At 38.4% G+C, this 23,458-nt stretch overlaps 1 protein-coding gene across 7 annotated transcripts in view; it reads left to right on the forward strand.

Moving 5' to 3' along the window:
* The window catches only part of OXR1 (oxidation resistance 1), a 189,228-nt gene that overhangs the window by 138,305 nt on the left and 27,465 nt on the right, over window positions 1–23,458 (forward strand). For 6 of the 7 annotated variants that reach the window (XM_082235550.1, XM_082235555.1, XM_082235551.1 and 3 more), the window contains 7 exons: window positions 7,629–7,711; window positions 11,692–11,799; window positions 12,830–12,949; window positions 13,649–13,801; window positions 16,959–17,143; window positions 20,574–21,292; window positions 23,099–23,264. In XM_082235550.1, the coding sequence (XP_082091676.1) occupies window positions 7,629–7,711; window positions 11,692–11,799; window positions 12,830–12,949; window positions 13,649–13,801; window positions 16,959–17,143; window positions 20,574–21,292; window positions 23,099–23,264 (1,534 nt within the window). The remainder of the gene's footprint in view (window positions 1–7,628; window positions 7,712–11,691; window positions 11,800–12,829; window positions 12,950–13,648; window positions 13,802–16,958; window positions 17,144–20,573; window positions 21,293–23,098; window positions 23,265–23,458) is intronic. The other variant, XM_082235548.1, reaches the window with a different exon arrangement.

Here is a 23,458-nt window from a genome sequence, read left to right on the forward strand (position 1 = left end):
TGGCTATCATATCACCCCTTAACCTCCTCTTCTCCAGGCTAAACATGCCCAGCTCCCTTAGCCGTTCCTCATAAGGCATCGTTTCCAGGCCTTTGACCATTTTGGTTGCCCTCCTCTGGACACGTTCCAGTTTGTCAGTGTCCTTCTTGAACTGTGGTGCCCAGAACTGGACACAGTACTCCAGGTGAGGTCTGACCAGAGCAGAATACAGTGGCACCAGAGCAGAATACAGCAGAAGAGCCTTTGTAGATGCCAGAGGGTATAAACACTGGAAGCCACCTCTAGTGCTGGTAATTGTCTGTGAAAGTTTTGAAGCCCTGGTTCCTCTCCCCCTTCTGCACCCATGGAGTAAGCATGATGAGGTAGGGAAGGCCTACTCTTCTAACCATACATAAGGGTTTCAGTACTGAAACCATTAAGAGTAGGCTGTTGGCTTCATTATTGGCCATTCACTTCTCAGCTTATAGAGTGTGTTGGTAGCGAAAATGCTTTTTCATAATGGGCCCATTCTTGAGATTGCATCTCTAATTTCCATAGGCATTTTCTTCTGAAATGCATAGTCAAAGAGAATATTGATAGTGGCTCCTTATCTGCCTATCAAAATGCAAATGTTGTGAGGCTTGTAAATTACCTTGGGTTCCCAGTGGCCTGCACAACATCAGTACATTATGTATGGATTAATTTCCTAACCCACCTCACAGGGTAGTTGCATAGAAAATATGAAGCTAGGGAGAGCCATGTATGCCACTTTTAGCTCCTTGGTGGAAAGGTGGGATATAAATGCAATAATAAATAAAGGAACAAATTTTCAAATCTCCATGAAAGGGAACAAAGGACAACAGCTGAGTTGGTGATAGTTTATTTTCAAATTCAAGTTGCTTTTCCCATTATTCACATTATAGTGGTGTCCTAGTTTTTACTTTTTGAAATATGGGAACCGTACATAAAGGTACATTAATCAGACAGCTTCCTGTCAAGTGTACACTTGGTCATAAACTTGGCTTTACTGCCAACTAATACGTGGAAAGACCTTGATCTACAGAGTGATGATGAAAAGTATAAAAGCTCAAGTGAGAAAAAGGAAGAATACTTCTTGATGTCCTCCGTAATCCATCCAAGGGAACAGAGATAAGTGGCAAAAGAAGAGATTTAAGTGGGCAGTGCTTAAGCTGAAATGCATAAAACTCCATATTTCAGTTTAATAAAAATGTGAAGAGCCTTCTCCCCCATCCTTTAAGAAGTGCATTCCAGAACTGAATATGCAGTTTTTCCAAACCAGGGCAGAAAAGAATTAACCACTTGCTTGTTTATTCTGCTCATCTATTGCTCTGTATTTATTGACATAGGAATTTTTATGCTATCTTTCTAACCATGCTCATTGAAAAGCTGCATAGGGAAACTGCAGTCCTTCAGGTGTTCTTGGATTCCAGCTTCTATCAGCCCCACCCAGTATATTGCCAATAGTCAGGGATAATGGATCTTGTACTCAGACACAACTTGTGTGCCACAAGTTCCCCATCCCTGCTATAGATACTTAAGAGTTACATCTTTATTTTCTCTATCGTAATCTTTACTTCATTCTCTTCTTTTAAGATTTGAAAATTGGAGAGTTTGGAATTGTCGCTACTTGAAATTATTTTAAATCACCTTTCTTAGCCTGAATGACAGGTCTTGCTCTAATAAAACATAGTTTTTCATTAATGGCTGTTCAGGGTAGTAAAGCCCTAGTAATTAGAAGTTTCTGTTTGAATAAGTGCTGAAATAGCTTTAAACGAGAGGAGTTGCATACAGTTGTTTTTAAGCAAGGGGTGTTGAATGCTGGAGCAACTGGCTATTTTGCATCAGCAATATGTGAGCTCACTTAAAATTAATCTGCTTGCATTTGTAGTTCAGTTGAATTGAAATTGGTGGCCTTATTCACATGTAACAATAATCCAAAGTATGGTTTAGCATGAGTGAGCAAGACTGCTGGCACACCGAAATAAAATTGCAGGCACATTACTTCTCTCTCCTCCTCCCCCCTCCCCCTCCCCTATTCTGCATTACCAGGAGGAAAGCCATGGTTTGGCTTAGCATTACATCTCCACCTGAGCTTGTGGTTTGTCCTGCTCCAAACAAACAATCAGACTGGATTTGGACATGCTAAGCCAACCATGGTTTATCTCCCAGGAATGTGGGAGGAGTAAAGTGACCACAGCGTTGTCAGTATGTACCAGCAAACTTGCTCATCCAGTCTGTCTTATAGTTTGGTACGTGTGAGCCAGACAAATGAAACTCAAGTTTTATTTCTTCTGGGATAACAACTATTGAGCTTACATAATCTTGTGTGTATGAGGTATGAGCAAGACTGAAGTTGATGCGAGTCTGAAGTCTTTATAATTGTCTAGCTTGCTTCAGTTTAGCATGCCACCCTTAGTTGTGCTGTCAGAAATGATTTTATATCTGTTGCTTACTGATAGGTTTGCAGAGGTTTGCACTTTCAACTTTTCAGCCAGCATAAATAATTATCAGTCTGATAAACCTAGGGGTTTAGCGTTTGAGCTGCAAGCTGAGAGTTCTCTTTCAAATTTCAGTTCAGTCATAAACTCGATAGATTTTCTTTCTCAGCATCTCTCTGGATGCAGTTCTTAGGAAACTGCAGAAATAAAGAAGTGATTATTAGTAATGACTAGGCAAATACTATTTTTTTATTTCTTCTGGCCCATTAAATATGTTTTGACCAGGTAAATTTGTTTTAGTCCACTGTTTAGTCTCTGCTTCTTGATTTTTCTGCTGCACTAGATTTATTTTTGTGAAGCTTTTATTCAATTTTAATTTGTTTTGTGTTGCAAGCTGCTCTAACAACTTTCTGTTTTAGTGCCATGCATAAATATTGTAAATAAACCAACTGTACCTTACAGAATGTTGACAGGTTTACAGAGATAATGCATTTGAAACACTTTCAGTTCTTAGCTGTTCCTATTTTGAAGCTTTTGACAGTGCCCTCTAAAAAATGTCCTTTCTTTGACTTTGTCTTCACAAACACAACCTCAGCTAGGTGAACAAGCCAAGTTTTTTTTTGTCTCACCTTCACCTGTAGCCTATGACTGTCCGTAAAGATATGTCAAATAATCATGGCAAATAATTCATCCATAAAATAGAAAGATCAACATAGATGCTTGTTTCTGGTACAATATTAAGCTTTAATGTAGCTTAGTGGTGGAACACATTATTTGTTTGCAGATGTTCCAAGCTTCAAAACTAGGAATCTCCAGATTGGTCAGGAAAAGACTTGAAACCCTAGAGTGCCACTGCCAGTCAGTGGAAAATGCTGAGCTGGATGGATCAATGATCAGATTCAGTATAACAAGCTAGCGAAAAGAATAATAAATGTAAAAAATAAAGTATATGTGTTCCATGGTGCTGGGAAATTATAATTTAACCTTGTGTATCTTAAATGTAAATGCAATATTATATAACTGGTATATCTTGTCTCACTGGTTTGTGTGCATCTCTATTTGAATTAGTATTGTGTACTTCCAGATTCACATGCCAATGTTAATAAGTAATATACAATTCTCCTTTTCATTTTTTTTAAAGACTTGCTCTTCTGAAGGTTTTGCCACATTTGGCTTCAATCGGTGGAGACTCATATAGTGCACTGAAGGGTTGATGCTGCACACTCCTGCCCTTTGACTTACCGTATTTTTTGCTCTATAAGACTCACTTTTTCCCTCCTAAAAAGTAAGGGGAAATGTGTGTGCGTCTTATGGAGTGAATGCAGGCTGCGCAGCTATCCCAGAAGCCAGGACAGCAAGAGGGATCGCTGCTTTCACTGCACAGCGATCCCTTTTGTTGTTCTGGCTTCTGAGATTCAGAATATTCTTTTCTTGTTTTCCTCATCCAAAAACTAGGTGCATCTTATGGTCTGGTGCGTCTTATAGAGTGAAAAATACGGTACCTCTGAATGTCATTGTTCCGAATGGGGCGTTTTCTGTATAGGACTGTAAAGGTTGCAGGGATTGGGCTATACCTGTACAGTGGTACCTTGGGTTAAGTACTTAATTCGTCCCGGAGGTCCGTTCTTAACCTGAAACTGTTCTTAACCTGAAGCACCACTTTAGCTAATGGGGCCTCCCACTGCTGCCATGCCACCGGAGCATGATTTCTATTCTCATCCTGAAGCAAAGTTCTTAACCTGAAGCACTATTTCTGGGTTAGCGGAGTCTGTGATCTGAAGCGTATATAACCCGAGGTACCACTGTAGTATTTTATTCAGCCTAGGGATATCAAGCAGGCTTGGGAATGGGGAAGGTTTGCTGGGGTATGTGTTGAAAGATCCCAGTTTCCTGCTGCTCATGAATTCTGCACAATTACCTTATCTGCGTAGATAACTTGGTATGTGGGAACAATAATGTGTATCTTAAGGCTATCTTGAACCAGCTGTTCAGTGGCTATTGAAAGTGCTTCTTATTAACTAAGTTAAAGGCTGTAAAGGGCCTTGATTTTCTTCTGATTGAATGTTGTTCAATTATTCAGAATGAAGGTGAAAATAAGGATTTTAGAAACACTACATGATGACAATGCATTAATGTATCTCAGTTTTGTTAGCATCATAATGCTTCTCTTGTTTTATATAGGTATTACCACATTCATATTGATAATTAAAATAAATTGAGGTACTTAACATACTTAATAGTAATGAGAACCGATTTTTATTATATTAAACATTGTTTCTTTTTCATGTTTCAGAAATGGATTGTGGTATCCACTAGTATAAACAGGTGAAGGAAGGGCCTCAGCCTTGTGTAATTCTCCCTTTCTCCTCCTCCTGTATTTCTGGGAGGAGAGTTCAGAAGTATTTGCTTCCGCTTTTGATTAACCATAGCTTGCTATGTCCAGAACTAGAACCGTGTGTAATCTTGGTTGGCTTAAACAAAGCAACTTCAGTAACAATGTTTTGAATTGGTTTGTTTGAAACAAGTATAGTTAATAATAACCACAGTTTGTCACAGCTAGGGGAGTGGGGAAAGAGGGTAGTATGCAAGTCTGAGGCTTTCTGTATGGCTCATTCCTGCTGATTCATATCACATTAAATTATGATTATTCTACAGAAAAACTTCATCAATAGGAAACTATAGTTGAGACTTAAGCACTCAGATACCTCTATCCTTTCCCCCTGCTCACTGTGCTACTTGTTGTTGTTGTTTAGTCATTTAGTCGTGTCCGACTCTTCTTGACCCCATGGACCAGAGCACGCCAGGCACTCCTGTCTTCCACTGCCTCCCGCAGTTTGGTCAGACTCATATTTGTAGCTTCGAGAACACTGTCCAACCATCTCGTCCTCTGTCGTCCCCATCTCCTTGTGATCTTTCCCAACATCAGGGTCTTTTCCAGGGAGTCTTCTCTTCTCATGAGGTAGCCAAAGTATTGGAGTCTCAGCTTCAGGATCTGTCCTTCCAGTGAGCACTCAGGGCTGATTTCCTTCAGAATGGATAGGTTTGATCTTCTTGCAGTCCATGGGACTCTCTAGAGTCTCCTCCAGCACCATAATTCAAAAGCATCAATTCTTCGGTGATCAGTCTTCTTTATGGTTCAGCTCTCACCTCCATACATCACTACTGGGAAAACCATGGCTTTAACTATACGGACCTTTGTTGGCAAGGTGATGTCTCTGCTTTTTAAGATGCTGTCTAGGTTTGTCATCGCCTTTCTCCCAAGGAGCAGGCGTCTTTTAATTTTGTTAAAACTGCTGTCACCATCTGCAGTGATCATGGAGCCCAAGAAAGTAAAATCTCTCACTGCTTCCATTTCTTCCCCTTCTATTTGCCAGGAGGTGATGGGACCAGTGGCCATGATCTTAGTTTTTTTGATGTTGAGCTTCAGACCATATTTTGTGCTCTCCTCTTTCACCCTCATTAAAAGGTTACTGTGCTACTAGAGGCGGCTGAAGAGCTTCCCGATTTCCTTTTAAACTATTCACAGTACTCTGTTATGTCTAAACTTCAGAAATGTGGTTTGTTTAAACAATGGTTAGAACAAGCCAGGATCAGACAGTGGATTCAGGTTGTCTGTTATTTTTACTAACCATAGCTAAAACAAAACACCTTTCCTCAAATTTGAATGACAAAGGGTACTGTGTTTAGTTTCATTCGCTTCCTCTAGCATGTAAAAGAAGAGAGGAAAAGGGCTAATGGGCAAATCTGACGTTTTCTCATAATATTAAATAAAGGTATCCTGGTGTGGGTGAACCAAGGTTGCTTTTTACATAGGAAGTAGGATGTCAAAGAACTGTTGGGAAATTACTCCTACTAAATACAGTACCCTTGTTCTGATAATACAATGTGGAAGTAAGAACCTTCTGGGATGGAGCTAAAAATAATGGCACCTTTATCAGATGTTTGAGATTTAAGTTGTGGTTTGTAGTATAAGGTTGCTATCAAATGGTTTTTAATGAAAGGTGAAACTTCATACATAGTGAAGGGTTTTCAAACAATTCTTTATTCTGTCTTACAAGCTTGTCCTCTGCAACACTTTTAATAACTTAATTGGAATAGTTACAACTTTCAGTGTTTCCTCTCGAAATGAAATCATTTTGATTATCTTTTTAGCATCGTTTAATCTGATGGCATCTATTGTTTTGATAGCTAATATTGTTGTGATATGACAGAGGAATGAAGAACAGTTTTAGTAGAAAGTATAAAAATCTATGCAGATAAATTTGGTTCTGAAGGAGGAATATGATTTCCTTGTGTTCCTTTCCGTCCCCACCCCCTGTTTTGATTGGGCCATTTCCTAACACTTAGTATCTGAATGAATTTTGTGACCCCACCTACCATCTCCCACTTGTACATCTCACAGGCTGTGTAACATGTGCTTCTTCCACCCACATCCTGTTTTCTTTGGTGTGCTTACTCAGATTTACTTAAATGTTCAAGGAATAAATGGGAGGAAAAGTAACTGAAAGGCAGTTAAAGGGAGGAGGGGCGTTGTCTGAATTTCCTTGTGAATGGGCCACTTCTGAGCTGAGTTCACAGCTCCTTACAAATTAGCATTTGTGGTGCAAAGTAGTTCTGAGTGGAATATGACATTGCATTTCATTACACTTATACTATAATTTTTAGAAAGGACATGCATATAATCTGTATACAGAAGGCCAACTTTACATGAAAATGCACATCCTTTGTGTTAATGCTAATGTTTTTTTAAAATCTGCATCTTAAAATTGTGTCTACTAAGCTGTGCACAGTCTGTTGCAGCTTATGGACATATCCTGTGCAGTGTAGAACTAATTGATGTTATAATTATTTGTTATAATTATTTTAACCTTGTCCTATACAATTCTTGTCATACAGCGTGGTTTTTATTAATTGATAACGCTCTGAATGTTTGCAGGTATTTGTGAAACTAGGAAGATATTCCCAATCACTGGAGTAGCTTATATTGGTCAAATCCTTAAAGCAAAACAGAGGAGTGAAGTCCCTGTTCTGGCAGCTAGTTGTGTTAGGCTGAGTTGAGAGTCACAGGGTATAAGCTGTGTAACTGGTGAAATAGATGTCTGCCCACGGGGCTGTAGTCAGCAGTCTGTGTCAATACTGAAAGGGAGAGAAAAATGAATGTAACGCGTGCCTTGCCTCAATTTTTTCCAGATACTGGCCAGAAAAAGACCCTAGACAAGAAAGATGGGAGACGAATGTCTTTTCAAAAGCCTAAAGGGACTATAGAGTACACAGTAAGTAACTACTCACCTACATAATATGCAAGAGAAATCTATAAAGATTTGGATATGTTTAATATTTGGATATTAGTTTTCTGAGTGCTATTTAAGAAGAAAAGTGATGCATGTTACCTTTTTGTTTATTCAGTCTGTAGCTCTGGCAGGCAGCTGATCACCTTAACAGGATTGACAAGTACTATTTTGAGTCTTTTCAGAAATGATGCAGTGTAATTCTGGAGAGGCAAAGTTAACCTTTCTAGTATTCCTGTAGAGGTTATCAAGTTGTAAATAACTATAAATCAACAGGACATTCCTTTAGATGCACAAATTATTTTACTTCCAAGAAAGAACCAGATTTTTAAAATCCCTTACTGCCTTTATAGCTTTCAGCATTGTCCGTTGAATGCAGGTGATGGTGATGTTAGTCCATCTTTGCAGTGCCTTTAAATAACATTCTTATGCTCTCAGAATTTCCATTGATCTCTTGCTACTTGGAAGCATAGTTCTATTTTTTCCAGCAGTATCTGAAAATGGAGCCTTTCTGTAACTGTTACGTTCTTCAAATGACCCTCAAACAGTGCTGCAGTCGAGTGTTTCGTATTTCTGGTTACTAAGGGAAACTGAATTAAGAAATGTTTTGCTACATATTGCCTGTATAACTAGGACTTATAAAGTTATAATTTTTAAATTGGCACATTAAACTGGCATGTTATAAATAATTTAATCTGATTTCTAAAATAAAAACGATGTGCTTTAAACTAAAATGCTATTAAGAACATGGATAATTTTTGTAAATATTTTAACAGTAAAACTACTATGTACTCTGAAGTTGCACTGACAACGTGATTGGCTGGAATTCCAGAAATTCTGATCAGTATAAGCATGAAATGTAATTAGGAAGTAAAATTATTCTCTCATATTAAGCAAATTACTGGAGTAAACAAAATAATGCAGGCTGATCTGTCAGCTCTCATGCTTCTGTGTTTAACAAAATGGATTTCAGTATTTTGCATTAACCAGATACATGCTGCTTCTCTGAGCCTCTGCAATAACTTGTTAAGATTGTTTACCCAGTTTATGCCATGTGGTTCCAGCGTGGGTTCCAGAAATCTATTAACTACAATATTAAAAACAATTACTGAATGTGATGTGTATTGTGTCTGTATAAATAGGTATAAAATGTTGGACAGTTGGCTATCATTTGGTGTATTGGGTAGTATGTTCAGTAGTATTTCAAGCACTTTCAGAAAGTCTTGTGAAAGTTGACATAGCTTCCAGTGAACCATATACCCTTCTGTGTCATGCTCAGAATCACAATATAGTAGTACCTTGCTTATGTATTTGTATTGTTTCAGAAGCTTGTAGTATTCGGACTAAATAAGGTGCAGAACATATACCACTCTTAATTAATTGGCAGGGAGTTTAAAACATTGATTTAAAACAATGTTTAGCAGGAGTAATTTAGACCCTCACAGTTTCATTACTGCCAGTTCTACTGCTTCTTACTGCATGTTCCATCCTAGAGTGATAACAGATTACAGAAGAGATTGAAAACCTTTCATCCAACACTGTTACAATTTTCTACCTTAAAATGTTAAATGTAGCTATTGCATAATACTTTGGAGTTCATTTCCCTTATTCACTTTCCTCTTACTGACAAAGTATTGCCTCTTCTCCCTGTCCCCACCCATTTCCATGCACTGGTAGCATGTATGTTTGTTTTAATTTCTATCTTATGGTATTTCCAAGGCAGGTAGTTAAACCTACATTCCTAAACCCACTCACCTGGGAATGTCACACTGAATTCAATAATATTTATTTCTGAGGAGACATAGTTTGTATCCAAAGTAGTACTATGTATTACTTTAAATGTGTCTCTGGGAGGAGGTGGGGGGGAATGAGGGTTAATTTTTTGTTTTTGTTATGTATTTTGTGTTTTTCTCTTTTATTTTTATGCCGTGAAGCACCCTGAGATCTTCAGATGAAGGGTGATATGCCAATTTAATAAATAATAACAATAATATGTGAACTTCTCATCAGCATGTGGATATCTGCTTGTGCAATGGAACATTCTCCATCTCTCTCCCTGCAAAACAATATGTTCTAGGGGTTCCCCCAAGCCTCCAGAGAAGATATGCTGAGGAGAGGGGCAAGTTCTGTTGTGCAAGTGTAAATACCACCCTTGGCTAAAATCATTCTGTAACATAAATTTTAAAATATGAAAATGGAAAAAAATGTTAGGGGAATTTCTTCTTTTTCCATATGCTTACCTCATGGAACCAAACAGCATTCTTAGAAAGCTATAATAGGGCCTTAGAAGCAATTTTTTGATCCTACTTTATTAAGTACTTATTAGTACAAGAAAATGTCAACTTTCTGTGAAATTATAGAAAGGTTTTACTTAAGGAAATACTGTTACAAGAAAGGGATTATTTCTTGACTCTATAGGTGCCAAAGTATTTCAGACAGACATCCATCTGCTGCTGGAGAATGTTGGGTCCTGTTAGCTCAAGATATATATAGATAGATGTAATTTCCTGTGATAACCATTGTGATAAACTGCTTTAAGTGATTGTTAGTCAAGTTAACCAGAATTTCAATTGCTTATAAAAAGTAAGGAAGCATTTCTATTCTAAGAGTTAAAGGTGCTGTTAGTGTTCAGTCTTGCACTCTATCCATTCCCTACTTCGTTGTTAAAGATCTCTTCGCTTTAAAAAACAACAACAGTATTTTAGTAGACCTGGTACTCTAGGAAATCATGGAGCATAGTGGGGAACCAGCCTTTTCAGCCAAGGTGGCTAGCATTTCCTCAAATATTGTAGAAATTATTGTTGGATATCTGTATATTATGCCACGAAAACAGACACAGAGCAGCTGTCATGAAAAGAGTGGCAATCCTGCTTTTCAGCAAGTTTCTTATATAAAAAGTGGTTGATTTGCACAATTGTCCTTTACTGCAGTGGTTGTTAACTTTTTTTTTTTTTGGCCTGAGGGCCACATTGATGGTAGCCACCCATCTGAAGGCCACATACCAGTAGTAGGTGTAACTAGTAGGTGTGACATGCGCACAAACACAAGATATGCAGGTGCACAGCACACTCTCCCTTCGATAGCCCTGGTTAACTCTGCATTCCAGCAGGCCTCCAGGGAATCAGCTGAGAGGCCATCAACATGGGATAAAACATCCCCTACCACTCTTTGGAAACAATTCAGATCCATTAAGTGGTGGGGCCAGACCATCTGTATCAGTTAAGGCAGTATAAAGGCAAACTGCATAAATGCAGTACTCTGCATGCTTAAGGCCAGTAAGTGATCTTGAAAATAATGTGGGTAGGAAGCTCCTTAGGAACCATATCCAGGAGAAGCAAGATACAGTTGGAAGAGTGTGCCTTCGGAGGTGAAGTCATGCCATTGGAGAGTTACAGCGCCTGCTGTGGCTGTAGAGACCGATATGTGAGCGAGAGATGCCTTGTTGCAGCTAGGGCAGATGAAGGCGTCTGATTGTGCTGTTGCAGCTGTACCATGGCGTTTCTGCACTCCTCCCAGTGCTCATTCCTCCTTTGGTCACTGCTGTGGATACACAACTTGACTGATTGTCTCCAGATGCTGTGGTCGTCTCCAAAGGATTCCCACATGGCGGGGTTGATGTTGCCAGCCTTCATGTCACATTCACAGACATCCTTGTAACACAGAGTTGGTCTGCCAAAGGGCCTGGTGCCTGAGGCAGCTCCGTAGAGCATGTCCTTGAAGATCCTGCCATCTTCCAGTCTGGGAATTAGTGATAAACTTGTGCCAGGCTAAGCTTACAAGGAAAAGCTTGTTCATGTGAACTGGGTCTGCAAAGCCACTGCATGTTCAAGAAAACCACATTCTGCCTGTTGGATTTGGACAATAATATTTTATTGAACCAGGTTGTGAAGACTGGTAGGCTTTTGAATTGAAGCTAAATAGAACTTGAATACTGTATTTCAACACTAGTTACCTTTTCTTAACAGGTTGAATCAAGAGATTCTTTGAATACTGTTGCCCTAAAGTTTGATACGACTCCTAATGAACTGGTCCAGTTAAACAAGCTATTTTCCAGAGCAGTTGTTCCTGGACAGGTACTTCCTTTTATATAATATATGGGAGACTGAGCAACTGAGGCAAATATATTAAAATATTTTTAAGGGAAATCTGATCACGGCCTGTCGAAGACAGTTTCTTACTCTGCTCTAATTGTGCCATGGAGGAAATCTGAAAAAAAAAAAAAAGGTTGAGAATGGTTTCCCTCTAACTTGCCACAAACCTCAGATCAAGTACCAATCCCTTGTTGGTCTGGATCTGGATTGATCTGGATCTGGATTGAAGTTGTAACTCCAGGTCCATTTCTATGTTTTAAGTGGAAAGAAGACTTAGTACAAAACAGTAGCAAAGCCTCCAGCTTGCTTGCTTTCCCATTGCCGCCTCCTGCACGGCTGGGAGAAGGGCATTGCTAGCATTTAGTTTTGCTTCCAAAGAATCCAGGCTTTTCATTACATACAATTAGAGATCATGATTTAAACCAAACAAATTAGCCACTTCAAGTCATGGGTTATGAAACTGGCTTGTTTAACTAGCCAGCATTTGTTTTAAACTATGATCTCTGGTTCTTGTATAACAACAAGTCAGGATTATGGCAGGCATTAGAGAGAGGACATTCAACTGCACGCACTACGACTGAAAACGCAACTCCACACCATCACTCAGTTACACCTCCCCTTACATCTACCACATAATTTCATCCACTCAGCTGTCAACTGACCAGTAATCATGTGCAGAAGTCTTTTAATAAGGCATCTAGTATAGCCCCATGTCTGAACCCTGGAGAGCTGCTGCCAGTAGTGTAGGCACTACTGAGCTAAATGAATCATTTGTCTGATGCAGACATATACTCACACGTGACATGGAGGAGTGAGATCAAAGGAACACAAAATACAAAAAAGAACACTGAGAATTCAAAGTAGTTACAGTGACAGTTCATAATTGTCTGTTCATGTATTGAAGCATCTCTTACACAAAGCCTGTGCATGAAATGTATTTCCATCTTAATTTACTTACGTTTCAGTCCCGGTGATGACATCTCAATTGGAAGTATTTTTCTTATTTTTACAGATTTTATATGTTCCTGATCCAGAATATATTTCCAGTGTGGAAAGTTCTCCTTCGCTTAGTCCTATAAGTCCTTTATCACCTACATCTTCAGAAGCAGAGGCTGAGAAGACAGCTGTAAGTGTAAGTACATTGCTGGAATAAAGGAAAATAACTTTTAAAGAAAGTTTAAGAACATTCCTGAAGGGATAGTGTTTGAAACTACGCTTATCTAATTGGTGCCAAAGTGTCTTGAAATCAAAAACTGCGTTGGCAAAGATCTTGACTGGTTTGAAAGAGTTATAAAGATTTGCTTTCAGACCTGTGGTGGCTAATATTTTTTGGGGGTCCAAGGGCCACATTCATCTTTGGCCAACTTTCTGGGGGCCACATGCTAGCACTGAGTGAGGCTAAAAATAGGTGTAGTTTTCTCAGACACTCACATGTGCACATAACTGATCAGTTGAGGAAGGGGCATTATTACCAGCTTGGTGTCTCCTTTTTGGGGGGTAGATGGGACTTTTTGCTATCAGCGCTAAATTTGGTGGGAGTTAAGGGTGGGGGCTAGAAATAAATTGTTTAAGGAAGGGGCTGTAGATTCCTTCAATATACTTATAGATTTTTATGCTAATGCAGGGATTTTCTATCTTCTTTTACCCAGAGAGATTGTACAGTACCCATGGCTCTAGAATATTATATTGTAGATTTTTTATTTATAAATTTGCTGCGACTATCCAAGCTAAAAATTCAAAAAACTGAAAGCTGTGATTTCTAGGATTTGGAAAAGAATGTACAGTGTTACTTTTGGTCATTATAAAATAGTACTGTTTTTCCCCTTTGTAGGATTCAGATGGGGTGCATGGAAAAGAAGCCACACCCACACCAGTTTACACATGTGTTCGGCCTGCAAGAGTTGTATCATCCACATCAGAGGAAGAAGAAGCTTTCACAGAAAAATTTCTCAAAATTAATTGCAAATACATAACCAACAGCAAGGTACAGAAGGTTCTAGCGTCATGTTTCAACTGTTTATTTGAGGTCTTCCATTTATTGAGATTTATTGGCAATTAATTCACACCAATTAAAATGTACCTTAACTTAAAATTATCAAATCTATATTTTTATAAATTGCATCCTGTACTTTTTCCACTTTCATATTCATACATTTTATTTATATGCCACTTTTGGGCCACCCAAAGCGGCTTACAACAAACACAACAAAAGTAGTCCTAAACAATAAATAAAACACATCAAAAAGTACACAACCAAACTGAGCAATTTTTACATAAATAATAAGGTCTAAAAATAAAGATGCAAAAAATTTAGTATCAATAGCAGTAGCAAAACCTCTCAGCAAAACCCCATAAACAATACCCCAGCCTTTTGACACAATAATACTAGGTTTTGGTAAAATAGAAGGAAGTTGTGGTTTTGAAATCAACAGAGACTTCACATGAGAGGATCGCATACAGATTGTGTGTGCCATTATTTCCTAGAAATAATTTGTGTGCACATTTCCACAGTAGTTCTGTATTTGTGTAATTCTCTGTTTGGATTATTTCATTTCTTGAACCAGTGGCTAGGAGTAGCAGCAAATTTCTCAAGCCACAAGTTTTATGTATTGCTTTCTGAGGCAAAGTAGTGCAGTCGACTCACAACTTACATGCGTTTAACTTACGTGATTGCAACTTTACATGCATGACAGGCAGCCAGTTGAAATTTCACAAATTAAACACACAGAATGCAGAGAGCTTAAATTATCTTTTTGTGCTGGGTTTTCCCTGTGCGGAAAGTGCTTTTAAGCTTCTCCACCTTGCATACTAGGTGAACAAGACTGAGAGCTTAAAAGTTCTCTGCTTTCCTTGGAGGGTAAGACCCGTTCTGCATGCTGGCTCAGGAAGATAAGAGTGCTTGTACAGGGGCAGCTGCAATGAGTTGTTTTCACTATATGCAATTTCAGCTTTATGTGCTATCCCTGGAACATGACCCTTATGTAATATACAAGTTAACTGTATAGACTTGCCCCATTGTCTTACAGATCTAGCAGTAGTGGCCAATTATATCAGGAGAAGAACACTGAGGAAAATGTGAGAGCCATTAATGCAGTTTAGGCTTCGGAAAACTGATAGACAATGCTGAAAGCAGAATTACGCCTGCTTCTAAAAAATAAAATATGTGGGAGGCTTGGTAGTGCCAAAATACTGTGCAGGAAAAACTGTCAAAACATTTACATCTTTCTTAAAGGCAGTGCATTCGGTATGGCATGTGAAATAACTTTCTCAGTACTTTCTCAGTAAAAATAATAAAGCAGTTTTCTAGAAGCGTGTGTCTGCTATTTTCAGCTCAAATCTTTCTTACTGTGTGTTTATATTTGATTTGATTCCTTCTCTTTCTGTCCCAAGACAGGTGAACTTAAAAGTCCACGAATGTATTTTTAGACTTTTGTTCATCCACAAACCTACATTGGTTTAATCCTATATATTGATGAACCCCTGCTGCCTTAAAAATTGGCCAAAGGCTTCCATTTGCTCTGAGTTTCATTACTATACCATCTTAACTTTTGCTTGGCTCTTTTATTTCATTAGTAACATTAGATTTTCAAAACTCATAATACGTTCTTCATATTCCTTGTTCAACTAGGCTCCCACTGTATACCTCTTAGAGATTTCCTAATTTTTGCAAAAGCTGTTTCCACATTCTAAAATTATAACATAGTGGTTGGTAATAAAAATAACTCGTGGATATGAATAGGTTTCTCTTGGTCCCTCATGCGCTTTTCGCCAAAACCTCTCTCCTTCCAAAAATAATAGATCATATGCACTTCTGGTTATATAAATCATTAGATATCTTTAAGAAATGACATGCCTTACATAAAACCATTATTTAATAAGCAGAAAATGTAGTGAATTTCACAATCTATTTTAAATGCAGATGTTGCATGATTTGATTTCATTTATGCTCCAGCTTACATTAATTATATAATTGCTGTAACTTATTTGAGCTAGATTCTGAATCTTTTTTACCATATGTTGAAACTTTCATAAACTTTAAGTGCATACCAAGGAATGGAGCTCCAAGACACATTCAATTAAATCAATGGACTGAATGCAGTTTTACCCTTGCTGTTGGTGATCCAACAGAAGCCTGCTGACAGAAGGGAGCCATGAGGCAGTTTTGCCCCCTCCTTTGCCAGATAACCAAACACACCACCTTCTTTGTTGTTTTGGAGGAGTAGATCTTTGAGGGGCTGTAGTGAGAAAGGGGAACCAGTGAAAATTGCCTCCTCTTTCATTATCAGAGAAAGGGCATAACTGGACCCAATCTAATATGTTTCTGATTGATTGATGGATGGATGGATGGATGGATTGATTAGGTTCTATTTTTTTTAATGCCTCTATTTACAGTGGTACCTCAATTTAAGAACAGCCCTGTTGACGAATTATTCGGTATACGAACTCCACAAAACCGGAAGTACTTAGCGAATTTTACCTCAGTCTACGAATGGAATCCGAGTGGTGGAAGGGCACTGGTGGTGGGAGGCCTCATTAGGGAAAGTGCACCTCGGTTTAAGAACAGCTTTGGTTTAAGAACAGACTTCCAGAACTGATTAAGTTCGTAAACCGAGGTACCACTGTAGTAGGTTTCCAGGAGAAGGCTGCATCTCTTAGCATGCATCTGTGTTGCTTTATTTATGCAAAGAAACCAGAGGCAAATTAATGGTGTTTCCCCACCACCTCTTAGCTTTGGAACTAAATGCTTCAAGCAAAGGTGATACTAGCCCAGTCCCATTCATATTCATGAAATGCTTTCATAAAGTAAATTTTTAAATTCTCTAATCTAGGTGGAAGAGAGTCTCTTCCCAATTGCTAGCATGCTGAGGGAAAAGTCTTACAAGTTAACAGACCTAAGTTTGTTTGTTTTCTAAAACAGTGATGGCTAAATATTGATTCAGGCATCTTATTTTACTAGGGGAAAATGTTTTCCCCGTGGATTGGTTTATAATCCTTCACTGGCTTATAGGAGTGTTGAGTATTAGGTAGCTTCTAGTAAAAATGTTCAGTATTCAGTGCTGTTACTTGTAGAAAAGCTTTGAAAACGTTTGGCTAATCTTAGGTCATCAAACATTTTCCCGCCCCCTTTCTTCTTATTTTAGGGAACAGTCAACGGTGTGCTGCTAGTGACGCCAAATAATATAATGTTTGATCCACATAAAATGGATCCATTGGTTCAAGAGAATGGTTGTGAAGACTATGGCATCATGTGTCCAATGGAAGAAGTGATGTCAGCTGCTATGTATAAAGATATTGTAGATGGCAAAGTAAAGGATTCATTACCCATGTAAGATAAATTAGATTTTCTCTCTGTGTGTGTGTATGTGTATAAATATATTTTTATAGATACAAAGTTTGCTTTTAAGCTGCATGGTAGTGGTTTCTATGTCATCATACAAATTATTTTATTCAAGATCAAGACTTAAGGCAACAAAAAGTACATGACAGGCTCTAGCTTTTGTTTATGTGATGTATGTTCTCTTTCCAACTTCAGCACAGCCTTTCCTCTTTTTGCATCAATGATGAGTGTGGGAAAAGCCAGTATCTTAATGCTGCCAAGCTTAATTTTTCTTAAATTCAAAGGCATTAAAATTCAACATTTAGGAAGAGGTAATCAGTATAAATTATACACACTGGTTCATATTGTTCACCTTTTGTTACGTTTGTCTCTAATAATAAGATGACTTTTACAGAGAAAAAGAGCTGATCTCTCCCCCCGCCCTTCCTTCAAGACAGTGCTCCTTTTTGTTGTTTTTAGCTTAGTTGTGAAGATAATATTCCTGGCTTTGTTTGCTTCTCCCACTGAACAAAAGAATTAGTTTCAGCTCAATTCAAGCAGAGTTGAAAACATGTTTTACTTCATGGCTTTTTGAAAGGTACCCTAGAAAAGTTTTCCATGTCACTTCATTATCAGATTGAATACAATCCTTGCAAATTCTGAAAGTAGCACATCTCTGTCTAATAATGTTGTAGGTAAGCTAAAAACGTGCAGGGAATATTAGATGCATGTGCTTTTTTATTTAATAGAAAATTAAAGGCAAGTTATTCTCTTGGGATTTAAATATGTTATTAGTGGAAATATTTTCTATGCTTTTTGTGTCTTAGGAACCTGAAGAACAGAGTTTAGACAACCGTTCTCAAGTTAAGATGCTGTAAGATTTTGCCAAGTATTTGCTCTGTGCCACTTGCCACTTTCATAGCCTTTGAAATAAGTCTTAATTAGGTTCTAAGTTTATGTACTTTTAAAAAGCGAGGGAGATAAAAGTGTGTTGCCCCATCTTATGTCTTCCGTCTCCCATTTGCTCTTAAGAGTAGAAATACCTGTGATATCCCAACCAGGGTTTTTTCTGCTATCTCTGAAGCATAATCCCTTCTCTCTTTAGTATTTTACAATTATTTATATTTATATTTCCACCAACTTCCCCTAATCAGCTATACACTTTTAACTAGTATTGGTTGCAGTTGAATGCTTTTTTTCTGCAAAATGTTTAAGAAGATTAATCTTTTTCAGTTAAAGCTGAAAAAAAATGCTCTGCCCCTGATTCTCCCCTCTTCCCATCACCACCATGTGGGAATACTGTGTGTGGCACCCACATTAGGCATGATATCTAAGTCATACTCGTAACTGAAAGTAAACAGACTAAGGGTCTGTTGATTTCAAAGAGTATACTTGAAGTATAACTACTATTGGATACCACCCTAGGTTTTTCACATACTTCTGGTTTTCAGTGCTTGCATAAAATCTTTCTCAGTTCATCTTGGAATTGTGATTAAAACAGATGTTATGTGATTCTCTACTCCAGTAGGATACCTAAGGTCACTTTGTTCTATTATGCCGTGAGTTTGTTTCATGATCTGATCCTAAGACTCCATGCTTTATCACTTCATATTGAGAAAGATGTTTAGTTCAGCAGATCATGATGTTCCACCAGTATGATTATTAGGTTGTTTTTATAGGATATTTTGAGTTCTGCCAACTGATTTAGTGGCAGAACAGACTCAGTAACGGAAACAAATGTTTAGGCTGGAGATAACCTATAATGATATTTTTTAAAAAAGTATTTAATGATTAGGGATACTCAGAAAAATAAATACTTATCACCACACTGGAACTTCCCCCAAACATATTATGGGAAGCAAACAGATAAATTTGGTCTCATAGTGAAACCTGTTGCACTGTTTCAGGGGAAATCCCCAGCTCCTCTCCTGGGCTTTAAGCTTAGTGGAGGGAGGAGGATTCTGTTCAATAGGAAAATGAGCCTGTATCTCCCTTCAGGTCATTTCTCAGGAGGAAGGGCAGGGTATAGCTTTGGTTTTTTGTTTGTGTTTGCCAAGTGCCCAAAGCCTTTCAGACACAGGCAAGCCCATGTGCCTTCCTTTGGATGTTGCTCTTTGAATTGGTGAGGGATAAAGAGTGCTGCAATCTTTCTTAGAAAATGTTTTTAATGTGTTTTCTGAGCTTTGTTGAATAATTTTATTTACTTTCAAGAGTAAAAAATGGTTTGGCATTAAGAAATACTTTATATAGGCAGAAATCTTTTACTATTAAAGCTGAAAAGAAGAAAGAGAAACAGTTTTGCATCTTCTTATCTTCAGCATCACATCAGCATTGTTATTTTTCATTTGAACATTTGTATTCAGTTTTATAATATACTGTTTTAACAAGATGTCAGTTCGTTTTGTATTTGCAGTTGTAATATAACGTGTTTATCACTGTAGTATAGAATATCTCTTTCCAATCATCAACTGCTTGCCTCATTTTAAAATACTGGATTCATGGTACTTTGTACAAAAAATGGTTTGTTTAAACCAGGGACGTCCAACTCCCAAGAGACTGCGATCTACCCCTTTTTTTGGGGGGTGGGGAGTTTCAGGCCAAATTTGTTGAGCTTTTTTTAGGGAGGACAGTTCCATTTTTGGGGTTTAGTCAGTTCCATTTTTGGGCTATGAAAACTAACTGCCTCAACTTCATCTTCTGTTCCGGTGGTCATGCAAAAATGGAGGGTGGGGCCAGATGCTCTTAGAGCAGCAAAGGAAAAGGAGCCAGCAATTGACCAGAACCTCCCAGGAATCGACCAGCTGGACATCCTTGGTTTAAACCATTTATTGCGCAAAATTCAGAATTGGAGAAGATGGAATTGCATCTATTCCAACCTCTCAGATGTTTCTAACCTTCAAATAAACAAGAGGGATAGCTCAGTAGGTAGAGCATTAATCTCAGGGTTGTGGGTTTGAGCCCCACTTTGGGTGAAAGATTCCTGCATTGCAGGGGGTTGGACTAGATGATCCTCGTGGTCCCTTCCAACTTTAGAATTCTATGATTCTGTGAAATAAATGACTAGCCAACTGCAGATTGACAGAATTCCATTTCTCCTCTGGCCCCTGCTTGACCCTTATGCTAGATAAAGAGGGGGAAACTCCTATCCCTGCATTGAATTTCATGTGTCTTTCTGCCTGCAATTCCTTGTCACCTATAGTTGCCATGCTAGTGCTTAAATATAAGGCGTATCTGGTCCATCCATCCATCCATCTGCCATAAAGCAAGAAGCTAATCATGTACATTGTGGAATTGAGTTTGATGGAGAGTCATATGCAATAAGCCTCCCAACTTACACAATTAAAATGTGGCTAGTAAAAACATAGGTGTTGTCTAGCTTATTAGGTTATAACATAAAGCTCTCTCTCTCTCTCTCTCTCCCCCCCCCCTTTTCTTTTAGTGATGTGGAACAATTGTCTGTAAAAGATCTCTACCATTTCAGGAAAATCGCAAGAAGCAATACTGATGAAATGGACTCAAGGATGCGAGATACAGGGAATGATAGTGCCAGCACTGCTCCGAGGAGCACAGAGGAGTCTCTTTCGGAAGATGTGTTCACTGAATCAGAACTCTCTCCAATAAGGGAGGAGCTTGTTTCTTCGGATGAACTTCGGCAAGACAAATCCTCTGGAGCCTCATCAGAATCTGTCCAAACAGTAAATCAGACTGCCACAGAACATGTAACAGCAATTTCAGACTCTGCCAATGTACTTGGTAATGTAAACTCCAGTCTAGAACATCCTTTGAATGACGGCAGCATGTCTGTTAGCGATACTGTGGGTTCAGAATCGGCAGACACAACACTAAAAGAAGTACAAGACACTGTAGAGGGAACTACTCCTGATGCTCAAGAGACACCACATGGCACAGATCAGGAAAATGTACCAGAAGGTGAGGAGTGTTTGCATTCTGAAGAAAATGATTCTAAAAGGGATGCTACAAATAAGGGGCAACTTGTGAAAGAGCCAACTCAAGATTCTGAGACAGATATTGATATGCTGCGGAAACTTTGGAAGAGCCATACTATGCAACAAACTAAACAACAAAGGGACAACATGCACCAAGATGCACATAAGGAAATGAAGCACAAAGTAGCAATAGCTGATGGAACAATAGAAGGTAAGTAAATATTAGAGTATAATATGTATATATTTTTAGCAGTGGTGTGGCTGGAAAATATAGCTCATTCCTTTACCAGCTTAGTCCACTGACAGATGAAGAGAAGTAGTTGTCATAGCTGGAAGAATTACTTATGCCTACACTAAAGATGATTAAATATAAATTTGCGTCATAAGTTTGTCTTTATTATTAAAAAAAATAAATGAACACAAAGTAGTTTTTTTAGCATCTTGTTATTTGAGCTAACCTTATCACACATCATTGAATAGCTCCCATTGTTAGTGATAAAACGTGTCTTGGAAGTATTTACCACGTTTGCATTCAGAACGCAGTTTGTAGATTATGAGCAACAGGTATGCCAGTTTAAGGAAACATTTAGCATTTTTCTCATGTAACATTCTTTGCATGAAACACTTGGGGATCCTTTAATAGAAAGATGGAAGAGAAATGCTTTTAATACATTAATTTTCTGAGAACAACAAATCGCTTTATCTAACATGGATTTTCCCACAGACATCTGGTTGGCCATTGTGAGAACAGGGTACTGGACTAGAAGGGCCACTGGCCTGATCCTGCAGGCTCCATTTATATTCTTATGATCCCTGACCAATGGTCATGCTGACTGGGGATGATGAGAATTGGAGTCCAACAACATGCAGAGGCCACCAAGTTTCCCACTGCTAATAGAAGATACTGTTATGTGCAGTGGGACCCTTAAGATTTATAACCCTTTTGTTTCAGACGCAATAGTCACTTACTTGTTTTTGCCTAGCCATACTAGACAATAAAAATCCTAAATAAAAAAGCCATACTAGAATAAAAGGCCATGCTAGACAATAAAAGGCCATACTAGAATAAAAGTCTCAACCTAAGTAGACAAAGTCAACTATTTATGATGGTGTAAAATCCATATCCACAACAATAATGAAAGCAGTAGCAAAAAGGTAATTCATTGGCCTAGCCAAAATATGTATTTACATGCAAAGCTGTTGTACATCTGTATCTCCAATGGAAAGGAATGCCATAAGAGAGAAGATGTTGCCCTGAGTCATCATACTACTGTGGCTTTTGATGGAATTACAACCAGGCCATCAGACCCTTAAGGCCTGATCTGGTAGTGAGAAAGATGCTCTTTCAGGTACTTGGATTCCAATCTATATTGGGCTTATACACCAAAGTCAGTTTTCAAAGGTTAGTTTTGGAAGAATGAAAGTGTGCACAGAGATAAAGTAATGAGGACAGTTCAGATAGAGAAGGAAAGCATTTAAAGGAGTTTCAATAGATGAAATGGGGAATCCTGTGAAAAGGGAGGGGGAAAGTATTTAAAAAGACAGACAGCAGATTTCAGGATACAGTACAAAGTGTTTGTAAGAAAAGAACACTGAGAAACTCAAGACACAATAAGAGATTAACCAGGATTTTAGTTGCACAGATGAGGAGAAAATGACTATTGGGTGAGTTCAAGCTGAGAAAAGAGAGCAACTGGAAAGGGTATACATATTTTTTGACTGAATGCAATTACCACAGGAACTGGAAGGGCACATTTAGGGGGAGAGGGGTTATCCAGCATGCAATTGCATAAAAGCAGAGAGATTTATAAGTTGTTGGCATCAGTCTGACTCAAGATACAATGGAGTGTGCCTCTGGGGGTGAAGTCAAACCACTGGAGAATCACAGCACCTACTGTGGCTGCACAGACCAGTAACTCATAACTGCTGCCTCCCATGTTGCTTTTGCTGCATTAGTAAACTACCTGATCAAACTTCCCAAGAAAGATCTGATATTTAATATCGTCTTTAATGAAAGGTTCTCTAACGAAGGAGAAGAGAAGACATCGATTACACAAGTTCTTATGTCTCAGAGTTGGCAAGCCAATGAGAAAAACATTTGTATCACAGGCAAGTGCATCCATGCAACAGTATGCACAGAGAGATAAGAAACATGAGTACTGGTTTGCTGTGCCGCAAGAAAGGTAAGATGGGAACGCTTTTCTGTAAATATAGCCATCATAAAGGAGTGCCTTGTCACTTTTCAGCTTAACAATTGCTGCTTTCTTTCAGTATACCAAACTATTTTTCTACCAAACTCTGAAAGTCTTCAGCTCATAGGAGCCAACTTGTAGGGGCCGAGGTCCATTTGACCCCTCCAATAAAATATTTGAGGGGG

Source organism: Podarcis vaucheri, assembly GCF_965113315.1.
Source record: "Podarcis vaucheri genome assembly, chromosome: 8".
Taxonomy (NCBI): domain Eukaryota; kingdom Metazoa; phylum Chordata; class Lepidosauria; order Squamata; family Lacertidae; genus Podarcis; species Podarcis vaucheri.